General features: G+C 39.8%; 1 protein-coding gene across 1 annotated transcript in view; it reads left to right on the forward strand.

Annotated features, from left to right (window-relative positions):
* The first annotated feature begins 7666 nt into the window (after positions 1 to 7666).
* Positions 7667 to 27246, forward strand: part of PPP4R2 (protein phosphatase 4 regulatory subunit 2) — a 32767-nt gene continuing 13187 nt past the window's right edge. The window contains exons 1-2 of the mRNA XM_086755458.1: positions 7667 to 7727; positions 8500 to 8581. Coding sequence (XP_086611584.1) covers positions 7694 to 7727; positions 8500 to 8581 — 116 coding nt within the window. The 5' untranslated portion in view covers positions 7667 to 7693. The remainder of the gene's footprint in view (positions 7728 to 8499; positions 8582 to 27246) is intronic.

Here is a 27246-nt window from a genome sequence, read left to right on the forward strand (position 1 = left end):
ACTGTCTTTAGAACTAAAATATTTTGGTCATGCTGAAATAATGATGCTGAAATGATGTGGCCCTCTTAAAAAAGAAAATAGAGGCATCAGTTGACCTGTTCCTGCAGAAATGTCTTTCCCAAATCCTTCTGAAGCAGGTTAATTCCCTGCTGCGGTGGTCAGAACCGTGCAAAGCAGGTGCCTTATCAGGGTACACACCCTTCAAAAAAAGATCTCCTTCCTCTTCTGCTCGGCGCTTCTAAAGGGCAACTTGTTTGAATATTGGCTTCCTCACACCTGAAGGTCTAGGTGAAAAATAAGTCTGATTTTAATCTGAATCATCTTGTAGTTTGTGGAGCAGTCTACAAGAAGCTTTCTGTCCTGCGGATATCCTGGGAGGGAGGTGTGAGAAAGCCACTTGGAAAGAAAACTGCACTGGCACCGGTTTGCCAGGGGTTCTCGGGTCAATACGAGAAAATATGCGGGGACTTGTGTGTCAGTGTAGGAGTTACTGGCTAACCTAGGTAAAGCCTTGAATGTTTATCACATTTAACTGTTCCTTTTTTTTTTTTTTTTTAATCTCACTGTTGATACTCTTTCAAAACAAAACCCAGTTCCCAAAACCACAATTTTTCTCTTTTCAGCCTTTTCTGTATTTAAGGCACCACACGTGAGCTGTTATGATCTTTTGATACTCCCAAGTCTTCCAGATCTGTTAAAAGCCTATTAAAGATTTTTCGTTGTTTTCTCAGAGGAGGGACATAATTTGGCTTGAAGTGGTTATGATGTACTTCAAAGAAAAAACAAAAACTTTTCCATTCTGAACGGTTCAGAGACACACAATTTTTTAGTGTCCTTTTACAGGACCATACTTGAGTTTCTGCAGCTATAAACTAAAAAACCAACCATACAAAACCTCTAACCTTTTTAAAATCTTTTGATGTATATTGATGTACAGTATTTTCTGAACATCTTAGTGGGTCTTGAAACAAAGGATTTTTCCCATTTTCTTATTGTTCTCAGTATTCGGATATTGTTCTCGCTTGGTATTGTATTGAATTGCTGGATTCTTTCAAAGCACACTAATCAATTTTGGTTCAAACTGAGTTGAAATACCTTAAAAATTGCTGTCACACATCAATAAATTAAATTACTTTAAGTCAGGTTAGGTCAGGGATCGCTAGATAGCTAATCTAAGGTTCATTATTGCAAACAAAGGTATCTGCTGGTCCTGTGCCTTCCGTCATTTTAATCAGTATCAAGCTGGTTGATCTGTGCCCAGCGGGGCTGGACAGTCTATAATTCCATGGAAGCTTTCAAAAGTCCTACAGCCCAAAACCTCAAGAATTAGGTTTTGTTGTCTGTGGTGGAGTTAAAGCCGTTCCTGGGCAGTGAGATAAACTACCCAGCTGAGCCCCTGCTGCTGCCCGGCGAGCGTCCGCCGTTCCTGCGCTTTCCCAGCAGTGGCTGGCTCGGCCCTGTGTGCCAGGAGAGCTGCGGATGGTGTTGAGAACCAACTTTGCAAAAAGAATAGTTTTCAACTGGATTGACACAAAGGAAGGAGCAGGAAATGCAGGAATGCCCTTTTCGGGCAGTGCACATTAATCTCTTAAAGATCCATCAGAATGAGCTATATGATATTTTGTGCCCTTCGTTTTTGTCTGCAAAGAGTGTGGCACGATGATGTTGCTGTCCCTTTGTTTCTAGTTTGTTGTGGTTTTTGTTGGTATTTCGGGAAGATGAGAACGTGGCAGTACATATATTTATGCTGTGTAACTTGGATGTTACTTCTCTATCTTCCTTCAGTATGGATGAATATGAACATAAGTCTTCTCAATGCTTGATCAGAGCTTATCAAGTCTAAGACCAAGTAAGAAAACAGGGAGTTGTCCAAGTGCATCAGGCAGAACTGGACTCATATTGTAGGCAGGACCTGGTCCTGCTCTCTTTGAAAATTCTCACAAAGTATGTTTTCAGAAGTTTAAAAGAAATCTAAGATGTAAATCTGAACAAGGCTTTGTGTAAGTTTAGTGCAAGAAGAAAACCAAAGTCTGGACTGGAAAAGTTTCTTGTCATTATTTTGTTAATACGTTTACAACCACATCTCCTTTCCTACCAAGGTGATTTTCTTTCATTGTTGATTCTCAGTAAATACTCCACCAGCTGCATTTGGAACTGACACCAAAATGAAAGCATACTCTCTGTGTATGTTTTTATTACAAGGTGTGCCAAATACCTCACAAAGAAGAGTAATTATCATTTCTGTTTCATTAATTAAGAAGTGCAGGTACGACTGCCTAACTCATTTGCTTGAGACCACATGACAAATAAATGATTAAACTACCTACAAGCTTTTCTGTATTCTAGGTTTATATTTAAAAGTTTCTCCATTGAAAATAGAAGGAAAAGATTATTTGCTCTGAATTATGTTTCAGTTTGTTGAGGGGATGTGGGTTTCAAAATATGCAAACCTCCCCTAAGCTGAGCTTCATCCTAAAACACATTTGAAATAATCTTGGGTACCACACAGATATACCAGTCATTCATGCACTTTCCTTGCTTTATTTCCATAGACATAATTGTGGTTTTTATTTTGTTCCCGCTCTGGCAGAGATGGTTTTAGTTTCCTCAGAAACAGGTAGATATTATTTGCCTATCTTTAAGCAGAAACAAAACAAAAAATACAGTGTTTTCATTAAATCTACATGTCTGTCGTTGAATTTCCAGGACCTCTTGATGTCATAGTTCAATGGAAAATTGAATGTAATCAGTTGAATTTAATTCAAGAAAAAAAAAAATCAATTTAAAATGGTTTTCCTGTAGAAACCAAAAAGTTTTTGGAAGTATATTATTGGAAAACTGGTCTTGTTTTCTCTAATGGGGAGGAAGCGGGGGAACGCACAGGGAAATGGAAAGCATTTTCTCTTATTGCTCCTCCTGTGGTAGCAGGGCCGGAGGAGAAAGGACAGGGAATGTGGCTTTATTATTTATTTTCTGTAAGCTGGGGAATGATTTTTTAAAAATGAAAGATTCCTGTCTCTCTGAAATACTTCTTCAGTGCAAACTGAGAGTTTTTGTGGTTGAGCTGGTAGACTTATGTACACATTCTCTATCAGTGAATGGTATCAAAAAGAGGACTTTGAGAAAAATAAAGAAATTAGACAATTTCTGGTGCGTCAGTGCATGCAGGGATTTGAAGGCATACTGAACTGTAAAAGTGAAACGCCTTCATGAATTAGATTCAAGTTTTTCCAGGTCAGACGCATTGCTTTCCACAGCCCACTAGTATCTTTGAAACCTTCAGTCATATTGTCTTTTTTTTTTATGATTGTCTGTGTTTTGTCATTGTGATTAAAACCTCTTTCAATGCAAAGATAGTTGTAACCAGCACATATTTGTGTGTCTTCCAGAAGTTCTGGCTTTGGCTGGCTGGAAGCAGGCTGAGCCCAGGAAGGGCAGGGACTCGGTTCAGCTCACAGAACGGTGTCTGGCGAAGCGGCAGACTTAACACTGTTGTGCAGTGTTTCTTACGCGTCAGTTATACCTCTGTAAACTATAAAATGCTGTCATTTTCTTTTAGGTTTAGAATAGATTTGCCATCTAGTCTGACCAAATGGAAAGAATTAGAAAAGCTGCTCAACAATGAAAAGTCAATGTTAACATACAGCTGGTTCACTTCTTGTGGATTCTAGCACAGCACGAAACAAAGATCTTCCTTCAGCGCCACCTCCGATGTACGACAGAGGGAATATATTTTATATTTATATATTATATTCTGTGAGTCTATTCCATGATTCTATACGTGATAAGTGCTACACTTCAGAAAGTAAAAGTCCGCTTTTTTTTTTTCAAAATAAGAAGTAAAAGGACTGGAATGGAACCAGAGGTGTTTTTCCCTGTCAGGGAATTCCTGCACAGATTGTGCTATTAGCTTGTATCTCACTTTCAGAGACGAGATCCGAGTGGTGGCCCGAGTGGCTTTACCCCTCCTCAGAGCAGGCTTTGTGTTACACAGCGGTGCCAAGGAAATATGTAATTTTTAAATAGCAAAGGTGCAGAAAGTCATAGGGCTGCAAGCACACCTACCACATCCTGCAGCTTTAAGTATCAAGCCTCACTTGTTATTTTGTAAGTGCAAAGAAGTGGCTCTAAAGGACTTAATAAAATGGATGAGTGTGTTTTATTCTATTACAAACTGTTAAATTACTTTTACATTTCTGTGCAGAATGTAGTACAAGAATTTAGGAAAAAAAAGCTTATTTGTTTTTCTCTTCACTTGTTTTTTTAGTGAAGAAATGACGTGTTGTCCCAGTTTTCAATAGTAATTCTAGGTATCTTGGGAACAACTGTATTTTTTTACTGTTTTAAAAGAACAGGCTAGCAGCACAACTTTTCAAATTGTCAATTATTGTCTTCATTTTTTTTGTTGTGGTGATACCTGTAAATAGAACGTGATGTTGTTTAGGAGGCTCGAATTTGCTCTCCTAGGCCTTTTTAAGTAGGTTGTGTAACTGTATTAGATTTTAATATGCATATTTATGCCTCTCCAGGCTTGTTTTGGCTGGTGGGATTCTTTAAGAGCAATCATGCTGGGAAATGCAGTTTCTTGGGAAGAGCTGAAAATTGAGAGCATGTGACCAGCTCTGAGAATTATTACAAAGAGCAAGCTGTGCTGGGGATGGGAGCTAATGGGCTATCTGGGGGGAAATGCAGTCAGCTGTAGAGGGTGTAGAAGTTATTTAAGAGAAGCTCTGCTCTAGGGAAGATGTTGTCTCTGCTTTTCTAAAGGTTGCAAAGGTAAGCTTGTATTTTTGTTACTTTAACTGGACTTTGATACTTTTAAAATAATTAAGTGGACCTGAAGGAAAAAGACATAGGCTGACCTGTAATCTGAATTTCTGTTGGTGCATCAGGCCTTCAGCCCAGTATCCCCTGCTTGCTTTGAAACCTTTCCCTGTCCCCTGCTAACTCTTTTCTCAACACAGCTCTTTCTGCATTGAAGAGGTTTCTTACTTGCTCGCCATGTGGAGAACCCACTGATGTTTTGGGGTAAGATATTGTTAATGCTGTAGAGAGTGTGTTATTGTCTAATTATAAAAGCAAATTAACATAGTTTCAGTTAATATAGATGTCTGATACTAGAAAGGTCAGTATGCTCCAGAGGGCTTAAGACAGGGAGCATTGCAGTAGCAGAGCTACAAGGGGAAGATGGCCAGTAATGAAAATTGTTAATGGTGTCCATGTCTCTGTGATGAGCAAAGTCGTCAGAAGAAAAATAGCAGATAAATTGATCATGGTTTCAATGCCGTCTCATGCACTGGGGTTTGTTGGTTGGGAGTTTTTGCTGTTTGGGATTTTTTTTTTTTTCTTCCCTAGAGGTTTTGGGCAAGTCTTATCATCTTGGTCTCTCTGGTCATTTGTTTGGCTAATGATGCTGGCTGGCTGCAAGGCAACATGTAACACAAGAGAGATGCACAAGAAGGTAAAAAAGTGCCAAGTCTTAAGCGTTGCTGTTGAGACTTCTCGGGTAACTGGTGTCCAGCGGGGAATGCCATTTTCCTTTTAAGAAGCTGAGAACTGATCCGTGGCACAAAACCCAGACAATTCCCTTGTAAAACACTTACAGGTAGTTGCACTTTAAAGTTGCACTTAAAAAAGCTTCCAGCTATTTGTATTTGTGAGCATTCCCAAATACTAAATCTGAGGTACCTGTACCTGCTCTAAACTATTTTTGGGGTTTGTAAGAGATGCTCTTCCGAAGCTCCCTGTCATGCCATGGCACAGGAGTGCAGCAGCTCCGCTCTCCTCACGCTCACAGCCGTGACCGCAGCTCTCCACTCAGGCTAGAGGTGACTCAGCCCCCTTCTCCCACGCGCTGGCTGCAGGATTCCTACCATTAAAGCCATGTTTGGCCCTGCCGAGTGCCTTGAACAACAAGGCCTGTCCCACAGGGTCGATTTGTTAAACTCTGCTGCTGCTTTTCTGTCCTCCTGCTGACCACGTAGAGGGAGAGGGGCTTGCAGAGGTTTATTTGCTCCCTTCTGCCTGACCACAGCCTTCCAGAATGTTCTTTGTAAGGTCTCTCTATTTTAACAAAGTTTGACAGCAGTATGAAATAAGGATTTTGTACAGTGCATCCGTACATATAAAACCTTAAATATTCTTATTAGTGTTATGTAGTCCTACAACGTGAAAGGCTTGACATGTTCTTGGTTTTATAAGCCATACCTGTTTTATTTTAAAAGTTGGGGTTTCTGTATGATGCAGTTGCCAGCGGACACCATTAATTGCATACCTTGTGGATCGTTTCCTCCATGACAAAATAAACACAAGGCATCAGAGAAAGCAGCTCGCAGCACGGGAATGCTTGGTATGGGTGCCAAGTCTATCCATTGTGGTGGTCCACAAACCAGGTCACTTTGCTGTAACATTAGCAGCATTTCTAAGAAATGTAGCCGTGTCAGAGCTTTTTTTTTGTTGATAAGCTGGCACCTGTGAGAGTGGGAATGTCAGTACAGCCACTGGCATTACGATGTTTTTAGGGACTTCTCTGACAGTACGGCAGAGTCTGTGTTTCTGCGGTAGACAGACGCTCTGCTCTCGCTGGCGATCGGCCCCGTGCTCTGTTGGGCCGACCCTGGCCGGGGATGTGGCCCTCGGGGGCAGACGGACACCTCTGCGCGCGTGGCTGCCTGCAAGTGCGGGCCTCGGGAGGAGACTGGGACCCGGTCCAGGTCTATATTGGGATTTTACCTAATAGTAAACCACCGCCAATGTGCCAGCTCACATATGCCTAGAATAAGTTGGCATCAATACTTGGCTACCTTATTTACAACTTCTTTTTGTGTATGTGTGTTAAATTAGCGTTTCCCTTTCCTTCCAGGAACTGCCACTGCCTGCCCCTCAAGCCTACCAGAGTGTTTGGGGTGGATGAGCCCATACACGGCCGGCTGGCTGCTGGGCTAGAGCCTCCAGACTCCACTCTGGGAACCGGCTCTGTGCTGGGCTCCCCTCTGGCCTCACCCGGGGATTTTTGTCCAGAAAGGACCTACAGGAGGCTGCCGGGACCTCACCTCCTCATGGTTAGAGCAGCAGTGATAGCTCAGGGTAAGAGAAGGGATCAACCCCAGGAACACAGGCAGCACCTGCGGGGCTGAGGGTGGCTGTTGGGCTTGGACAAAAGGGTAGGAGAGGCAGGCTGGGGGCAGATGGGGGAAGACAGATCCTTCTCGAGAATAAAAAGGCGACGGGCATATGCGTGCCCAAACAGGTATTACATTTGAGGGTGAGGGGAGAGCCGTTGCCCTTAGCCTGAGGGGAAAGGAAAGGAGCACAAGCTCCCCGAGGAGGCGTCGCCAGTCAGGCAGGAGCTCGGCCTTTCCATCCCCCGGCATATGCGTGGCGGGGCCGCCGTGAGGAGGGCAGCAGTCCCCGAGCCCGACAAGGACGAAAGCTGCGGCCGCAGCCGGTCGCTCCTTCCCGCCCCGCCTCCCCGCGCGCCCCCGCCCCTCGGCGGGAGGGACGGAGGGAGGAGGAGGAGGGCGGGCTGTCGGGGCCGCGCACGGGGACGGCCCGGGCGCCATGTTGGAAGGTTGCTGAGCCCGGGGTCTCTGTGTGTGCGCGGCGGCTTGTAGCCCGTTTCCTGCGCGGGGTGGGGGGGGGGCCGGAGGAGGGGAGCAGCGCGGAGCTGGGGCGGGAGAAGCCCGGGCGGATCATGGATGTCGAGAGGCTGCAGGAGGCTCTGAAAGGTGGTGCCGGGGCTTGCGGCGGAGAGCGGGGGGTGGGGGGGAGCGGTGTCCCCACGTTGAGGCAGGGGGACAGGGGTCTGCCTCGCGGCTGAGACCCCCTTGAGAGGGGGAGCGCCCTTCGCTGAGGGCGGCGGCTTCCCTCCGCCGGGGCGAGGGTCGGGGTCCCCGTGCTGTGGGGAGGGGGCTGCTCGCGTGGGAGGGAGGGGGGTCCCACGGAGCAGGGGCAGGCCCCGGGGCTCCCTGTGGGGCAGGGAGGGGGGAGCCCCTGGTCCCCGCGGCCCAGCGATCTCCCTGGGCCTGCCCGAGGGGGAGTAGCAGAGGAGGAGGTTACTGACCCGGCCGGCTCCTCTCTCCTCCGGGCCCGGGGCTCCCCTCGCCCGGGGTGCCCTCTTCTCCCCCGCACGCCTGCCTGCCTTCCCTTCCTCGGCACTCGCCCGTACCTTTCCTTTTTCGCCCTCCCCGGCCCGCTTCTGTGCGAGCTTGCCTTGCTGGATGCAGCCGGAGGAAATCAGCCTCTTTCTCTGTTGTAACTGCTCAAAAGAAGTTGCAAATCAACTTTTGCTACTCAGATGCATGTAGTTTCTCCACAGGAAAATATTAAGTGTTTTACAGGGCTGGGAAGCTGGTGAAGCTCTTGGGAGCAACTGAAGCTTTGTGAAAGCATGAAAATGATTTTGTGGGAGCTGTGCTGATCGTTAAAGCAAATTATATGAATTTTTGTTCTGTCCTATCCTCTTTTACCATTCTTTTTGTGTCATTCTTATGCCAACAGATTTTGAGAAAAGAGGAAAGAAGGAAGTGTGTCCAATACTGGATCAGTTTCTTTGTCATGTTGCTAAGACTGGAGAGACAATGTAAGTAGGACTTTTTTCTGATCTTCAGTTGTAGCTTATAACATTTCTGCATTTTATGTCAGTGAGATGCTACCTGGATTCTCTCTTTGTCTGTAGATTGCTTCTGTGAGCTATATAAGCTTGCCTTAGTTCCCATTTAATTTTGGTGGATTATTCTTGTTTGCTGGTAGTTAGTTTTCTCTAACAGCGAGACTTAGTACAGGCTTTCCTCAGCGTTATCAGTCGGGTCTTACTGATCTGTCTCAGTACAGTAAACCTGTTGCTCTTTCTACATCTTACGTGACATTCAGGTTTTTTAAATGGAAAGTTTATCTCGCGGTTGTAATGTCTGTTGTATACTGTTGTAGTATCTCTTGTATACAATATCTAATAGTATTGTTTACATAAAGATATGAATGGCTTAGGTTATTTCTTTCTAGGCTTTGTATACCATGCTGTGTGATGATTGTGTCCAAAGGCTTTTGATGAAGAGGGGAGAATCACGTAGGTGCTTTCTGCAGAGGAGACCTATGGGAACTAACAAGCTGCTCTGAATTTCCGTAGCCGCTTGTTTCTCAGCTCACACCAGAGTTTGACTTCTCCTGGACTTTCCTTCACAGACTGCTCTCGTGGTTTCTGCCCGAAGGTGCGATGTAGCTGGCAGGAGCCGTGCTGCGTGCTCCTTGTCAAGGATGAGCGCTGGTGCTGCGCTGGGTGACTTCCTTGTGGGCTCACTATTTGGCAGGAAGGGGAAAGGCTTCCCTGAGAGCGTTGCTATAGAGCTGCTCACTTTCTGGCTCCCAGGCTGTCTCCTTGTTTTTGAGGCCTAGTGCCAGATTACAGGCTTCTGCAAGAGATATGTGCTATTGCCAGTGTTTTGTTAGCAACCAGTGATCGCAGGGGCTTTGTTTGGGTTTTCAGAATCCCTCTGACCTCTAAGAGGTTTGTAGATTTTTGTGGTGTGGGGTTTTTTTTGTTGTTGTTGTTAGCTTGCTAGTACTGCTTGAATTAATGGTTTTGAAAGAAAAACAAGTTCTGAAGTGTACTTTGCCCTTTCAATGGAATATACAACTGTAATGCTTAATATTTTGGTTTACTTATTTTACTATGGGGTTACTGTGGTATGTTTTGCCTGTGTAATATGTTTAAAGTATTTTTCCTGTCCTGAAATAGTACTTCAGACTCTTTTTCTTGTTTCTGCCACTATTATATATATTCCAAAGTAATTTTAAAAACCAATTGTATAGAGGCACGTTCTTGAGAATAATTTTCCCAAGAAGAAACTTGGAAATAAGATCAGGAATTTATTCATTCTCCCTTTGGAAAATATAGATTATTATTATTTAATTGTTATGTGACTGTTACAAATCTGAGCTGGAATCTGTAATCTAGAACTTAATGCAGATGCTGGCCTTCTGTGTTTCCAGGGATTTATTTGGCTTTTTTTTTTTTCCCAGATCTGTACCTTTTTCAGCGTTCTTGAACCTTTCAGTTGCATTAAATTGTTTTTTAGAAAGTGCCAGATGTGAACATCAGGAGTATCTAACATAATCTGGAGACAAACATAGAAATATTGTTCCATAACATTTAATTTGCTTCCCGTTATCATCATAGTCTGCATTTCTTCATCAAATATGCTTCTGTTTTCACTGATGTGTTATGTATCGAAATTTTGGGGAAGAAATTGGTAAAAAATAAAATCTCATGGTAAACATCCACGTAAAGATTGGGAGTATGAATTATAAAACTTCATGTATTTTTAAGCTAGTACAGCTTGACCACTGTTAAAGTGTTCCTGAATACACAAACCTACCAAATACATGTTAATTCACAATTAACTAAATATTATTTATTTCCAGTTACGCAAAAGTAACTTCATTTAATAGAAATCTAAACCAGTAATAAATAGATTGCCTTGGAATGAGATGATGAAATCTAAAATAGTAATTTGTAGTGACGTTTATTAGGATTTTTATGAAGTTCAGAGCTCAGTTTGGGGGAAAAAAAAAAGATGATTAAGTCAGGGGTAATTACACAAATGGTTTGCAGACTTATTTATTGAAAAACAATGGATCTTATTCAGTCACAGCCTGTTCCTGAAGTAACAAACAAAAAGTACCCGTGTAAGTGAGGACGAAGGCAAATAAGGACAAGTGAAATGTGAAGTATTTTTGCTTTGAGTTAATGTTGTTCTTAGGGGAGTTCATGGAGTTTTTCTCAACTTTTTAACTTACTTTATGATGAATATTGATTTTTAGATTATGTAATGCAGTCTACATACTGGGTTAAATCTAGAGTGTTGTCGTCCCTGTCTGTCCACCCTATGTCCCCCTGCCTGGGCGTAGTTGCAGCAGATCTTGTAAACAATTAGTAAACTTAGTTTGAAAGGATTCTGATGAAATACATTAAAATGGCTTTTAAGGTTTTCATCAAAGCATGATCGTGGCATATATAGCTTGCTTAACAGATTGAAAGCATGGGCTCATGTAGGGCTGTTGAGTACCTCCCTGCCCCTGTTTGTTTCAATGTGCTTATTCATCTGAGTGAGTTACAAACAGGTAGATGCAGGTTTAGGTTAGGCTGTAATTTTACTAGTATTTCTCTTGGCAGACAGCTTGGCTAATGTAGCCCTTGTGTCACTGTTTCACTTGTGCTTGTTCAACTGTTTATGTAGCTGCACGGTAACGCAGAGCAGGAAACTGCTCGCAGTTGGAACTTACTTTCTTTTTGGCAGTACTGTTTCTAACAAGGTTCAGTTCATTGACCCAGCTTGTTCTGTCCATGTTAGCTGGTACATCAAAACCCAGCACAACTGAAGAGGTGGCGCAGGGGAGGAGCAAAGGGTGAGAGTTGTATAAACCAGCACTGCAACTATGATAAGGCTCTTCAGAGTGTGTCTTTGTTGTAATTAAGCCTTCTTCGTTTCCAAGGAAGGGCAGGAATAAAAATGTTAAATTTGGTTATATTATCAGCATAAAGTTTAGTTATGTTATCAGTACCTTGCAGTAAAAGCCTGATCATGGAATCGTGTGTGTTAACTTCATCTATTTGAAGTTTAAGCTATCTTCTTGTGCAAAGTTAACCATTCACTTAATTGTTTGCGAGACTACGGCCTGCATTTATAAAAGCTGGTCTAAATTTCCTTTATTATAGGTGAACAGAAGCAAAAGTTTGATTGCTTGGCTACTTTGAAATATTTTTTTCTCTTAACGGTTCCTATGGTAAGATTTAGCCTTAGGTGAAATATAAAGTTTATGGTTCAACCTTTTTTTTAATCTTGTGTTGAGTTTTAGGACTTTTTTATTTTCAGAGTGATGCACTCCTTAATTGACTTGACTTTTTACTGAGGTACTAACATGGAATTTGCTTAATGAGACCAAGTACAGTCAGGGAAGATCATTATAACCTTCTTTTCTCTAGCTTGTAAAAGATAAGTGTGACTTGCAAAACTGAGTAAAGTGAAGAGATGTGAAATTTGTTAGTCTTAATACTTTCCTGCATCTGAAAGACTTTAAAAACAGGATGTGTCTTTATGAATTTTTTTTTTTGCATAAGAAATCCATTTACCTATTTTTTTCTCTGAAGCAGAAATGGCTTTAAGAGACAGTATAAGAGTCACAGCACTGCAATACTAGAAGTGAAATGCGAAAGTGAATTTTTCTCTTCTTCTGAAGAATTCTTTAAGAATGGATGTGAGGATCACTTATGGTGATCTTGAGTCATGTACTTAAAATATGTTTTCTCTTACCTCTTAGGAAGTTCTCTTGAATTTAAAATCACTCTGCCCCTTTAACAGCAAAAATATTTCTAAACCATTTTAGGTGCTTCACCAAGAAAATCCAATTTTTTTGGACTGTAAAGGAAAACTAGAATTTCCCTTTGGTTCTAAAGTTTAAAATAAAACTTGGAAAACAAAACAATAAAAAATTTTAGGTCAGTTTTCTCTGCATTTCTTCCACTCCTGCCCTGGGGCAGGCATCTTATAAAGCACAGTTTTAATGGCTTACTATAGTGGAAAGTATAATATAGATGCTTACTGACAGTGAAGGCATCCAGAAATAAGTAGTGAACTACCAAAATCTGGAGAAATACAGTATCTAGGCAGAAGTTATTAACTGTAAAATAGTTTTAGGGTTAAGTAGGCAACACTGGCCTCGCCAGGACGTAATGTAGTTATACCAGTTCTATGAATGTAGTATAAACAGCCATTAAAATGTGTTCTGGTTTTGTTTCTTTGCGTAGTCAGATTCTTTCCTCAGAGTTTCCCTGGAAGATCTGAAATATTAATTTGCACCTCATCTAAGCCTGAAGACAGAAGTTGTCACTTCACTTGTTTCCTTGAGGACCAACATAAATGCTTTTCTGCCAAGTATCTTGATTCAAGTTTAACACGTGTGATTGTAGAGCAAACGTGAACATATGTAGTATCATCAGAGAATAATGTAAGTTGGAAGGAGCTTCTGAAAGTCATCAGGTCAGACCCTGTACTCAAGGGGAGCTAATGCCAAAGTTAGTTTAGGTTGCTCAGGGCTTTGTGCAGGTCTTTTGAAAATCTCTAGTGGTGGCAATTCCATAGCTGCTGACTCCCCGTTTCACTGCTTAACCACATGCGCTGGGAATAAAGTTTGTCTTGCAGCAACTTGGAGTTTCCCTTGGAGCAACCTGAGACCACTGTCTCTTACCACTAATTTGTGCACCTTTGAGGAGAGTTTGTTTCCGTCTTCCCTGTACACGATTACCAGTGTGTGAAAGGCAGCAGTTAGATACCTCCACCATAACCCTTCTCTTTTCCAGAAGACACACTGCTGTAGCTTCCAGCCTAGATTTCACACCGCAGCTCTGTTAACTATCTTAGTGGCTTTCTGCTCCCTTTGGTATTGCATAGCCGTAGCCCGGCCGTATTTTGCAGTTACGGTCTCGGGAGTGCCAGGTAGAGGGGGTGTAGTCACTTTCTCTGATAATGCAAATGTAACCCAGTGTGCAGGCAGCCTTTGTCACGGCAAGGGCACACATTCAGCTTCCTGTTTGCCAGCACAGTATTGGCCCCAGTACTGACTCTGGGCAACACCATTTGTAACTGGTTGTGGTCAAACTTGGATGCCATTGACCACAGCCACTATTGTGTAGGCCTGATGGTCTGCTGAGCCTGTAGCTGTCCAGCTTGGCTACAGAGGTGCTGTGGGAGACTGTGCTGAAGCCGAGTTAACAGTGTCTGCTGATCTTCCCTCATCGACAGAGTCGGTCAGGTAGATCAGGCGTGGTTTGCTGTTGGTAAATTGTATAACCATAAATCTAAGTTACATAACCGTACTTGTATCAAAGATAACAGCAAAAGGTGTCTTTGACCCTTTGGCACTGTTTAATGTGCCCTATGTAGCAGTGAAGTTGTTTTTTGTTGTACTATTTTAGAACACTTTTTTTATCAGTACAGGTTTTCTATTATTTTGTTACATCAGTGAAATAGTTTATTAGCTGCAGAAAAGATGTGAGTGGAGATACAGTAGCAATGAACATGTATGAGAATAAGTTCCTGTTCTCAGCTTTAGTGTGTTAATCATGTATTCTGAGCTCTTGTATAGCAATTTCCTTTCTTATGTTACAAATATGTAGATTTTTTTTATAGGCATATGTCCTCTAGCTTATTTTGCATGCTTAAATTTAAGTTTACTTTTTTCTATAAAGTATATTGTCTTATTTTATTCAGCTAGCAGTTCTGTTACTTGCCACGTGTATGCTAGTATTTTTTTCACTAGGTTGAAAATTTTGTTCTGATTAGGAGGCAAGTCATTACTGGAAATCTTTAGAACTATTGGGGAATGCAATTCCTTACGATTTTTTTGTGATTGAAATAAAACAATTCTGAAGTTCCTGCCATAATAAACAGGATAATATTTTCTCAAAGTCATCTGTGTGCCTTTGTTAGTGTAGGCCTCTTCCATTTCCATGTTCTCAGTGAAGCAAGAGATGTGAGTAAACTTCCTTGCATTGTTTCCTCCTATTATTCCTCACTAACTCCATTCCACTAAGTGGCTGGAATTATTCCCTAGTAGTTTCCATTCCACTAATGCTATGTTTTCTGTCTCATAATCCACTGATGCCTCCAAAGGACAGGAATCTCGGCTGAAAAGCCTGCTGATTTGTCTTTGTCAGATAGTTTAGTTTCCTGGCTTTTACTTGTATTATAGAAAACTATGTATATATCCAATGTGCAGTTGCAGTACTTCAGAGGAATCAGTTGTGATTCAGATGAAATAATTTGCTCCTTTAGGAAACATACGCTATTGTAGTGTTTTATTTTGAATGCTGCCACTTCATGTCTGTTGGGAGTAGGGTTTACAGTATAAAGGTCAAACTTTAACTGCCATTATAAAATGTGTGTGATGAACTGATCCTAATAAACTTTAGTCTCTCTGTAGAATACACGCGTAAGGAAAGACAAAAGGCAAGCTCTTCACAGCAATGCTAACTTTGCAGTGTTATCAGACTATTTTAACTGCAAATGTAACAGTATGCACATGCAGGCTTCCATTTTTAAGTACGTCTTCCCTGTTGCTGTTTCTAGTCTGTTCTTATGAGTGCTTGCCCTGCTGGTGTTTCTGCAGACAGTTCACTGTCACCCCACCACTTATTCTGTAGCAGGTAATACATTTGCACGTGCTTCTGATGATCACCTTTTAGTAGTGTTCTGTTGGCATTGCTCTACTCTTCAAGCTGAGTTCTGCTACATTGCTTAATCAGATTTTATCTCATCCTCAGAGTTTCTATCAGTTCTTACCTTTACCTCTTAGTAATGTTTCTTCGCAGCTGTAGTAGCTGCCTCAGTATTACCTCTGTCTTTTCCAGTGGGCTTCAAGTCTCCTGTTCCATGGTGGCCTTGCTTGTTACTATTTCACTTGAGGTATTTTCCCAGACATTTGAGTTTTGTTCCACTCTGTTACACTTTACATTAACAAGGATATTTTTCTGTAATTGATGAGCCTTGTTCTCTCTTTCTGTCTACAGATTTTGAGAAAGTTCATGCTTGATCACACATGTTGAGGGCAAGGAACAAGGCAGTGCTGCATGCAGGAAGGGAGGATACAAAGCAATCTGATTGTCTTGGGGAGCAGTGGATTATCAGCTTTGTGGATAAAACAGACCGGTGCTGTTTTTCAACACAGTTGGTATATGTCTGGCAGGTCTCTGTTTTAGAAATAGTACTACTTGAAGACAGTTACAAGTTTTCCATGGTAAGGGTAAGGGTGGTGATGCAGAAACACCTAATGCCTGTGTATTAGGTCATTGGGTAGGGTACACCTTGTCAGCCCAAGCTCAGTGTGTGTCAACTGAACTGACTTGCGTAGAAGCTAATTGGGTGGCTTTTGTTTCCAGTTTTGGAAGGAATTAGTAATAGAAGTGTACTTCTGATGCTAGTAGTACTGCTTTCATACCCGAGTGAAGCTTGTCTTTTTGTGACAGTGATAGCTACACTTGCCAGATGAGTTATGGTGTTTCTTTTGTTTATTTGGTTATTCTGTGTGAACTGGTAATACCTGGAATGACTTCAGTGTCCTCTATTAGTAGATATGTGGAATTCAGTTTGTGTATGGAAGAGGTAACATATTTATATATGCAATTATCCAAATGCTAATTTTATTACTCGGTGACTTTTCTATAGGTACCTCCTATAGAGATAGTAATTGTAACTTGCTTCAAGTTCAGGAAGACTTTAAAATATACTTAACTTACTGCATAATACTTTTCTTGAATTTTGACTCCTGGGCTTCTGCTGTACAGGTTTATTGAGAAAGTGTCATCTGTTGAATGTTTCTATATTCTGCCTGCCGCAACTCCAGAGTACTGTGGAATTATGTTGCACCTTTGCCTGATGGATTATTTTTCTGTGCAATATCTATTGACTGGGATGCCCTGTAAATTGTGCTGTGGAATTCCTGCAGAAGAATCTGCTATATAGCACACAGTGTTGCTCTTGCAACATGCCTTGGTGAGCACTAATCTGTTCAGTCAAATTTTATGTGAAATGGAAATAAGTAAAAGCTAAGAATAATCCACAGAATGGATGTTAAAGGCAGATCTGGACTATGTAAGTGGTTTTAGGGAGGTATTTTAACGCAGATAATGCCTGTCTGCTATTGATGGTCTGTTTGGCTAGTGCTAATCAAAGATACCTCTGTCTGCATTTGGTAGAGCGGATGAATATTCTTAGGTTCTTAGGGTTCGTGTGATTGTAACTTGTGAAAGAGGTCAGATACCTTCCCCCTCCTGAACTTTTTGTGCTAGTCATTTAAGTGATATGGTTTACAATTCTTAAGCTGGTGTGAATGTCCTTCAATTGCATTTTAAAGATTAGAAATGAAAACTCAAGACTATGGTCACTGAAATCATGCCTCTCTGAAATAATTAGTATAGTTTGTTGTAGTAATAACTGGATCAAAGTCTTGCATTAAGTGTTGCAGAAATGTGTGGCAATTGGGTCCCTGTCTTGAAGATACAATCTTCAAAAATGAGGCAGATGTGGGCTGGGAAAACAGCTGCTGTGCACGAAATGATTACTGAGAGTTCTGAACAATTCTGTGTTCTATAATTAAGTTGAGCAGGAAATATTATTTAGAAGATCATAAATCAGATTAAAAAGTACACAAAACTCGTGATTATTTTAAAATAATCTAGTACAATGAGTGCTAACTAATTTTTTTTTTTTTTTTTTTTTTTACAAAGGTAAATGTGATAATTACACAGAGTTTTGGTCAATAAAAAATAATTATCCAGAACTAGAGAAATAAAATCTATTCGGGTAAAGCATCCTGCAAAATAAGTGACAGCAGGAAGATACTAGGTCTGCATATATTGTGGCATAAGTTTAGTGTGGTTCCCTGAACTAGTGATTTTCCTGCATAATGGGAGGGGGGAAACTAAATTGTAAATAAGTGAAGTATAGTTAGTGTTGCTCAGATGGGAGGACTTAGCTGGTATTTGATCCAAAAGTCTGTGTTTCTGAGACTTAGAGACCTTTGTAGTGGGTGTGCATTTTATAGGAGAGTCAGTATCTGGGGTGATCATTGTACTTGTAATAAAAATGGAGATTTATAAGAAATGTTACTTGGATATGTGCATAAATGAAAATATATGAAGAATAAGAAATTGGGGTAAGGTAAAAATTTACATATTGGTACACAGTGCAGAAGCACAGTAAGTGGGATAGTTTAGTAAACACACCAGTTTTTTTGTCAGCCAGAGGTAACCTCTAGTAAATTTTCAAGTGAAAGAGGGAAATTTAATAGAAATACCATCTACTTTTACTCTTGTCTTTATACCTAAGCCACTGCCAGTGTTTTGTGAAAGTTTTGACGGCTTTCAGTTACTTTGTGTGTATTGCTTTCCACTCTGCTATAAGGAATTTAATTATTGAATGAAGAATCTGTTGTAATCTTGTACTGTATTGTTCTGTGGTCTGTTTTTACCTTTAAAATAAAAGAAAATTAAAGGTACTTGAGTTTGGTTTTAGATAACTCTATTAAGAAATGTACTTTCTTGAAAAACTCTTGAGTCCTAGTTCATATTTTTTTATTCTGTGAACAGCTGAATTCTGTTGGAGTCAGCTGAATATTTATCAGCAGAGATCAGAATTAGTCCCTTGATGATTACAGATACTACTTTAATGTCTTCATCAGCTGTCTGTTGCCATAACTAAGTCTTAATCTTTGCTGTTCCTGGCAATAGCAGTAGTAATTTGCAAGTAGTAGAGAGGTGAACACTCATACTCATAAGTAGATGTAGTTCTAATGTTTTTACAGTTTCCGTGGTTCTGGAATGAGCTCGTCGTGTGCACAAGGAAAGCAAAGATTTAATTTGAGCTGACAACAATCAGCGAGGGAAAATGGAAAAATACCTTCTCTGCTTGTGGGAAGTACCAGTTTTTCCTCTTTTGAGCTCTTCAATGTATTTTTAATTAAAGTGAAAGGTAACATGAGGTCAAATCCTACTAAAGATAAAATGTGAGAGCGTTTTAATTTTACATGAGTTATCAGGTGAAAGTGAACAAGATGCTCCCCCAGGAAGAGAACTTGCCAACGTGTTTTCCTATCAGGAGTATACTGTTTACAGCAAAGCACAATGTTCAGTAAATTCACTGTGCTGTATCACCTGAAGCTTAAAATGTCTTACTCATTCAGAAACACCAATAAAGAATCTAGCACTTGATTATGGCTTTAATTTAATGTTAGTTTGAAGAGTTTGTCTGCTTGCCAGAAGCATTTAAGAATCTAGTCTGCATTGATGCACGAGGGATTTTACTGTGTAAATCTATTGGCATTGTTTGGAATTTCCTGTAGTAATCTGCACTGTGTGGATTGTGAAAATGGCAACAGTGTGCAAAATAATGACACTAAGGTAGTTACATTGAAATAGTGTTAAAGCACAAGGAGTAGAAAAATAAGTTTAAAATTCAAAGAACGCGTGAAGCAGGAGTGGAATCCAGTAAGATGTACATTCTTTTCTGGTACATGATTGCAGCTGCTCTCTACTAGTCAGTTCACACATCTTGTTCTTCTTATCTGTAGCATTAATTTTGTGGTTAGTGATCTACTTCACCTCCCTGTGTGTGGGATCACAGGAATGTGTGGGAGCAGCCGAACAGGCTTGCCCCTTTTGGTGTAGAGCAGGTATAAGGTTCAGTATGCTATGGGGCAGCACCCTCCCTCTCTGCACTGGGATGAAATCTCTACTGGACTACAGCGTAGCTAATATCCCCCCCAGCGATGGGCCTTTGGTTTGGGAAGTGGCATCTTCCATCTAGTCCATAATATTCCTGTTTGAATACGTCTTACATCAAGGCTGTGGAAAGTCTGGCACCTTGCACAAAGGTTTGAGTTGGATATGTGATTGCTGGGTGCACTTAATTTTCTGTGCTACTTGACTTTTCAAATAGTTTTGGAGATCTCATTGATAGACCAGAATAGAAAAGGGATTCACTTGTTTTGCATGAAACTTTAATTTTGCTTCTGGCACTCTGAGGAAATTGCTGTGTTCTAGAGTGTAGCTTTGTCTTCTACAAGTTCTAGAGCAAGGCACAAAAGGGAAGAAAGTTATTAAAGTTCACAAGTTATTTCACTTAAAAACACCTGTTTCCTACTAGCAGGTCTCTGTGGAAGTGTAATCTAAGTCAACAATAATTTAGGGGGAAGCTAATATAAGCGACTCATATCTCTTGTTACATGTTAAGTGAGTCCCTCAGGTTGTCCTCTGGCTCTTTCCTTCTGTGTTTTGGGGACTTTGCCTTAAAATGAGTTTAGCTGAACGTGAGGGGTTTGCATCCTAAATATAATATTTTGTACTCTTTTTTTTTAATTATTTTTTAAAAAAATTTTATTTCTGTTTGTCAGCTAATAATAGGAGAAAGATGAAGAGGGAAGTGCTCCCTTCTTTTACTAAGTTCTTATGTTTATTTATGGTCTGTTCAATGAACAGAATCAATAGTAGGTCTACTTTTGTTGTCTTTTTCATTTTATGTTCTTTGTGGTATGTAGCATCTCTCCAAAATAGATGGCATCCTTTTAAAATTTAAACCAAGTAATTTTGTAATGAACTTAAACACTGTGAAATCTGAAGACAGACATCCCACCAGGACTCCTGGGACTCTTAATGTTTTAAGTACATAGCTAGGTCTCTAGAAGCTTAACATCCCTTTAGTATAATGTTTTTCTTAATTAAACCTATAATCTGTGAAGCAATTCCAGAAAGATTTTCTAAATAATTGCAGTCACTTCATTTCAGGCACTATGAATTTTTCCTCCTGTTCTTCACTTAATTCTAGGTTTTGTCCTCCTTACCTCCCATAAGTCTTAGTGAAGTTTGAAACTTAAAAATCCTGTAGAGTGTGTCTGAAGTGTGTAAGTCAGATGTACTACCTTAGTGTTATATTTGATATTTTAATGGATTTGCTAAAAAGGGAGGTAGTTAACTTACCCTAGTTGTCTTCTGCACTTGTGGAGACTTGCAGTGTAATTTACACTTAACGTCCAAGTCATGTGGTAATGTTGGGGATCACTGTGTTGTAGCAAAGCCTTCCGTTATAGTACTGAATACACAAGAAAGAACTGTATTACTTGTTCAGCATGCATAGTTTTTCTTTAAAATAGTAGGGATAGAACTGTGTGTGTATGAAGGAGATAAGGATATTGCAATTACAACTTTATCTCCTTTGTTCTAGTTCTTTGAAAGTTAATGGTTTTCTGTGATTCTCCAGATTGCAAGGCTTTCCTCTCTGTTTCAGGTTCTTAAATTGCCTTACACTATTACTTCTGTTACTTGGGTTTTAATGTTTGTCAGATCTTGTCCGAACAACTTTTAACAAAATTTATGGTTTTTTGCTCTTTTCGTTGAAATTTCAAATCTTCTGAAGTGAATATACCAAATATATGGCGAAATAATCAAGTATAAAAACTTCTCCAATGGTCAGAGGAAAATATCAGCTAGTTCTCTGACATGCAAAAACCATCTTTATAGTGCAAGCTATTGACAGAGGCTGCTTCTCCCTCACAATAACCAGTGCCGTAAGGAAAGCAAGCTGCTTTCTCAGTTTCATCACTACAAATGTTTTGAGTAAGCCAGGAGATAAGGGAATGAAGGGAAATCTTTTGCACTCTAGGAGTGATAGGATTAGATAATTTCCATGGAAAATGTGGTTTTGGTTTTGATATGCATGTTTGGAAAAAATGAATGCTGTGCAAGTCATGTTAGTAGAGAAGCAATCGTACCTTGCAGGCAACTTTGTGCTAGTAATTCTCCTTTAAATGAAAGCATAGCATCAGATTGCTTGAACTGCTTTCTGTCTAAGGTGACCTCCATCCCTTGTTGAAAAGTGCTGTTTGTCAAATGGAATTTGTGGATTTCTAAGCTTGGTTGATGCTACTTGACAAACTTTGGTTGATCTCTAGTAATAGATTAGTTCTAACAGAAAATAATGTAGTTCAAGTACAGGTGTGAAGTAGTCTGCTTTTATTAGAGAACAAAGTTATTTAGGATTGTGTTCTTCCTTGTTTCTGCTCTGGTAATGCTAGGTTATGTCCCTTGTCTAAATTAATATTATTTAAAAAAAAATCTTCCATCCCTGTGTAATTAAGATATTTTTGCTGCCTCATCAACTTTCAGTGAATAAGTACATTATTGTAGTACTGTTCTGACTGTAGTGTTTCCTTACACTCTCTTGTGTCTTTCTTCATAGGGCTTAACTTCCTTGTCTTCACTTAGTAATTCTGGCCCTGTCCTGGAGTTTTGTGTATGTGTGTGCGCGCTTTTTTTTTTAAAAAAACCCTTTAATTTACTGGCGAGTTTTTTTTGCATATCCTATCATTTTATTTAATCTCTACTGGCTTATTTCATGTCTTACATGTCTTCCCCCACCCTCTTTAAGCCCTTTCTCATGCTACCTCCCTAATTTTATGTAAATATTCTTAAAACCTGCTTCTCTCTCTCATACTATTGGCTGTTTGGTCAGATACTGTCTACTTTTGTGTTTGATTTCTGTTAAAACAACTGAGTATCTTCAAACACTGAAGTCTCTTCCATCCATGTTTCTCTTATGTTTCTAATTTTTACTTAAATTGCAAGATCAGGGACTGCATTTGGGTACAATATTATGGTGTTAAAACATCTTTTCATACCTTAAAGCAGAATTATGACCATATATTAAATCTAGTATCATGTATTTGCATAACGTACAAAGACTGTGTTAGACTCTGTTAGCTTCTGTAAACATGAAAGCAAAGGTAGGGGTTTTTTTTTAAAATTAAAATTGTTGTGTTAACTAGCAGCATCTACGTTGGTCCTGGGAGAACTGGAGGTGTGTGGTTCTGCTGTGATATGTGTATCTAAACAAGGTGTAGTTCTGGAAGTGTGCTGTGATTGCTTCTTTTCAGCCATTCATTATTGCCTCTGCTGATTTTTTTTTTTTTTTTTTTTTTTTTTTTCCTTGCCAGGTTATATTTTTCATAAAACGAATTGCTTTCTCTGTTTTTCTATATGTCAGAGCAAAGCCTTTAGATTGATATAAGGGAAGGATGGTGCAGCAGCTAGTTAGGAGGGAAGCAGAGAACTCTTTTTTTAAGAAAAAGTGCCAGCTTATGATGATTTGGAATATCTGTGAAACTGCGGACTTGTTAGCCCAGGGGAGCTGTCTTTGTACAGGTGTATTTACAGAGGATGACCCAGGTATTGTAGTGAAAGATGCATTAGATATACATAAAATGTGTATAACTTCGAAGTTGTCATTCTCTAGAACGAAAGTAAACTGAACCAGAACATCTTAGGATCAACTCATTTTTTCTGAGTATTGTTTCTGAAAGTATTTTTACAGATCACACAGTATTCACAGAAATTTTCTTCTTTTGTGAGTGGCTATAAAAGAGCTCTCAAAGTTGCTTGTACAAAGCAAAGTTAGTGCAGTGGACAGGAAGGCGTAGTTTAGAAGATGTAAGTATGCATTTAGAAAAGACGGAATATGTACAATGCTGAGTGGGAAGAGCAAGTATTTATAAATAGGCTTGCTCAGAAGAAAGCATGAATAGCATTTTCTCCATGGAATTTCTTTAATTTGTTTTCTTCAGAGCTTAGTGTTTGTCAGTTATTTTACAGTGTATAACACTTAATGAAGTTGTACATAAAGCTGTGTGGATGAGTTCTTTCATTTCCATTTGACTCTTGTGTTGATGACAGAAGATACTGACAAAACTTTGCTCATTTTCAGTGTCTCCTGTTTTGTAACAAAGCAGCTAAAACCGATCTTGCATCCTAATGCTAGAGTTGTTCTCAGGAAGCTTGTGATACATGTGGAAGATTTTTCTTTTCTTGAAAACCGATTATTTGCCATTTGTTTATCTCTTCTCACTACTGTTGTCTGACTTTCTAAGTGACCAGTCTTTCAATGTATGTTGGTAACTTAAAATTTTTAGAGGTGTCAATATAGATTGTTTTGCTAATTAGGAGTATATGCTATTTTTATCTTAATTTTTGTGTTGTATTAGCTTAACAGTTCTAACAATCATTTATGAATTAAATGGTTTTCTCTGTGGATGATATGGAAGTGAATTTCAAGAGTTTAGCTGATACCAACTTCCACATGTAATTTTCATAGACTGGTAAAACAGGAAAGGTAACTTTCCTCTTTTGACACTCAGTTTTGATCACTGTCACTGAAGTAAAAGGAAATTAAGAAAATCTTACTGTCCCTGCAGAATTTTTTTTCTTAAATGAGAAGTGAGTTTATTACATTAACAATTTCTTTTTTCAGGTACACAGATAATTTCCAGTTTTGTAGATTGAGTGCAGTCTTTGAAGACTATTTTAAAACTCTTTATAAAACTTTGCAGTACATTGTCACAGGTGTAGATAAGTTTCTTTAACAAATACACATAATTAAAGCTGCTTGAAGTAAGATTATTTTATATAAATCTTTTATTAATCTACCTTCTCTGTCACATTTATTTTCTGAGGACTTGTTAAAAGTTAGCTTAAACTGGAGGCATAGTACACAGGTAGGCGGTAGACTGTCAGTCTCTGCTAACATGGTGGCAGATGCTCCTGTTGCTGACAAAAGGACTGGCTTTGAGGGAAAAGCAAGCAATTGCAGTTTTTGGTGAAAGCAGGACCAGAAACCTGCTTTCTAGAGCTGCTGCTTTCCCTTGCTCTTGAAGTATTTTCTTCCTGCTGTAGGAATAGTGTGTAGTTCTGCCCCCTTCCTGACAGATACAGAATGATAAGTAAATGAGGTGAGAAAGAGGGGAAGAGGGAGTGCTGCTTACTGGGTTGGTAGCATAGGCAGGAAGGATGGTATGCAGAACGTGGAGATGCTTCATCCTAGTGTGACAGAAGAATTAGGCCTAGAAGAAACAAGTGACCTGCATTGCAGCCTCCAGAAACCTTCCTCCTACCTCCTGCCTTCCAGGAATCCACGATGTTGCCACTGCAGGACTGAATTCTGCCTACACGGTTGAAGAGTCTGGAGCTGAGTCAGTCTCTTGTGCTGTAAATATTTCCTGTTGAGTAACTGGAGTTCCCATGTAACTCACTGGTATTAGGGTAAAACTGTTCATCAGAAACCAGTTGCATAGATTGGAAGTGCTTCAAGACTGTCATGTAAATGGGAGCATGTTTTGCTGTCTAAATTGCAACACTGAGGTCAGGAGATGATATTCTAGAAGCATAAGACGCCTCTGTGACTTTGGAGCAGTTGTTTATGGTATGAACTGCAGTTACATCTCTGATCGCAAGGTGAATGTACCACTTGCTTTTTAGCCAGTTAGCTTTCATGCTGCTAGTAGTGCAGCCACAGCAGCAGGGAATTCATCAGTGTTGAAAAAAATCTGCTTGAGAAACTGAGCAAATATCTAAACAGCAGGTCTGTCCTGAGCTCCTGCCTTGTGGTTACACCACTTCTAGAAACAGCTTGTTTAGTTGATTTGAAGCTGGTGTTGCTGTATCTGGCTTAGCTCTAGTCGCACTTGTGACTGCAAGATAAGTTTCTCCTTAAAAGTCTGCTGCTTCTGTTTGTAAGCTGAGCTTTGACACCTGGGTATCAGTCATTTATCAAGTGTTTTGAAATACGGGATGAAAGATTCTTTTTATGGCAGTATTGCAGTGTATTGCTGATACAGGTTCTTAGCATTTTTATAATAGAAGAAATACTAATTAAAATACTTGGGTTTAAAACAAGTGGCAATTTTCTAGATTTCTACATAGAGGCAAAACGTTAGTCTTGTTTTCTGCAGCTTTAGCATTGTAAAGAGGAGCTGGTGGGTACTGCTTTCAGGCAGTAGATTGCCATTTTATACCTTGTATGTCATTGGTTTATTTCAGCAGCAGAACACTGATGGTTAATAGTCTATGAAGAGATAAGTGTTACTATTTAGCAAGAAATAAATGACAACAAAAATAAAGAACAGCTCAAGTTTAAAGTGTGGAGGGGGGAATCTAAATGGACTTCTCAAAAGGTGTTTAGAGTAATAGAATAATCCTGCTCTGGCATGGGTTTATTTACTGGGTTTTTTCTGCTGGGTTTTGTGATGTGCTTATGTGTTAAATCTGTGACTTGTTATGAAAGCTTTGGTCTCCTGGTGGTAGCACTGTGGAGTTGGATAGCTTTTTAATTTAACACTCGCAATAATAATGCCTAATATTGTACATTGGAAACATTATAGTATTCTGCTTTGGCTGTATAATGCTAATTGGAACAATAATCCAATGAGACCTAATGATGCTGTTTGATCTATCCATGCCATTCCATTTGTTGTTTCTTCTTTTTTTTAATTCTTTTTTTTTGTTTTGTTTTGTTTCTGGTTTTATTATTATTCACTAAGTCCTACGTTCTCCTCTGTTGTGAGGTGCTTAATGAGTTCCTGTGAAGAAGTTTCCTCTTTGGATTTCCCTCCATTCTTGCAAATTTATCACTCCTGATAAAATATGGGGGTTTTGTGTCTGAATGTCTGTGGATAAACCTGAGTTAAGTTTTCCACCTTTTTCTCTCACAATTAATTGAGATTGAAGAGAATTAAAGCAAGGAGAACATGGCTCTGTTTTCCTGGTGAAAATAGGCTGATACGACTTCATTGGCCTGTAGTTTTATACTTGGCAGTAGTGGAGCTTGAGAATAGGCGTGCAGGACACAAACGTTGTCACTGTGCTGGGGAGTTGCCACATGTAGCTCACAGCACAAATAGTTGTATCAGCACGACAGAAGGTCAGATGTTACGTGGGGCTGAAAATAGGGATGTTTAAGGTAGCACTGCTACCGAAGACAGCCTGTACAAATACAGCCTATGGCTAAATAGTATTTCTTTCAGCAGGAGCTGAAGGGGGGTTTGGACTTTATGCTTATTTGATTGGAGCCTGTTCACTCCAGATTGCACGTTACATATAAATGTTATCTATAACTTTCTCTTTCTTTATTGTTGGCTTGTTATTCTCCCCATTTTTTTTTCCTTTCTCTCTGCTAGCATCTCCATCCTGTAGCTGTATAAACTCCTGCATCAGCATGAATAGAATAAAATTGATAGCAACTGAACTAAATCAGTTGCTTTCAAGCTGTTCCCTATGCTGCTGAGAAATGCAGTAGCCAGAGGAGGCACAGAACTCCTTCTGTTACTGTTGCGTGGGGCGATCGGTGTGGAAGGGCTTTCTCAGCAGTTTCTTGCCTTTTCCGTTTTATGCAGTATGGGAGACAGGTTTTCTTGAAAATTTCAATATATAGAATTCTATAAATGAAAAACTTAAGTTGTAAAGCAGAAGGTAATTTGGAAAGATCTTAATAGATCACTTACTGGTTTAAAAACGTTTTTCAGGAGTCAGTTGTTTTGCTCAAATACTCATCAGCAAGTGCTAACTGTGATACAAAATATATTTGCCGCCTTGACAAAAAGAGGTTTTATTAAATGCTTTCAAGGTGCATGAATACTGAGCAGTTAGTTACAAAAGGCCTTTCAGTAAGATTTTGTAATGGAAGCAGATAATGCTGTATACGATTGCTGTATGGTTTCCAGACTTGAAATATGCTTTTTTCTTTGAAGTTCTTTTGTTTTCCCCACCTTGTCTTGTGAGCTCATTGCAAGCTTTAGGCTGCGTGTAGGCTTATTGGTAAATTGTGTAGAATGCATACATATTTCACATTCAGATTTGAATTGTAAGTGGTTGTTAGT

This window comes from Chlamydotis macqueenii, chromosome 10 (assembly GCF_036417535.1).
Source record: "Chlamydotis macqueenii isolate bChlMac1 chromosome 10, bChlMac1.mat, whole genome shotgun sequence".
In the NCBI taxonomy this organism is placed as follows: domain Eukaryota; kingdom Metazoa; phylum Chordata; class Aves; order Otidiformes; family Otididae; genus Chlamydotis; species Chlamydotis macqueenii.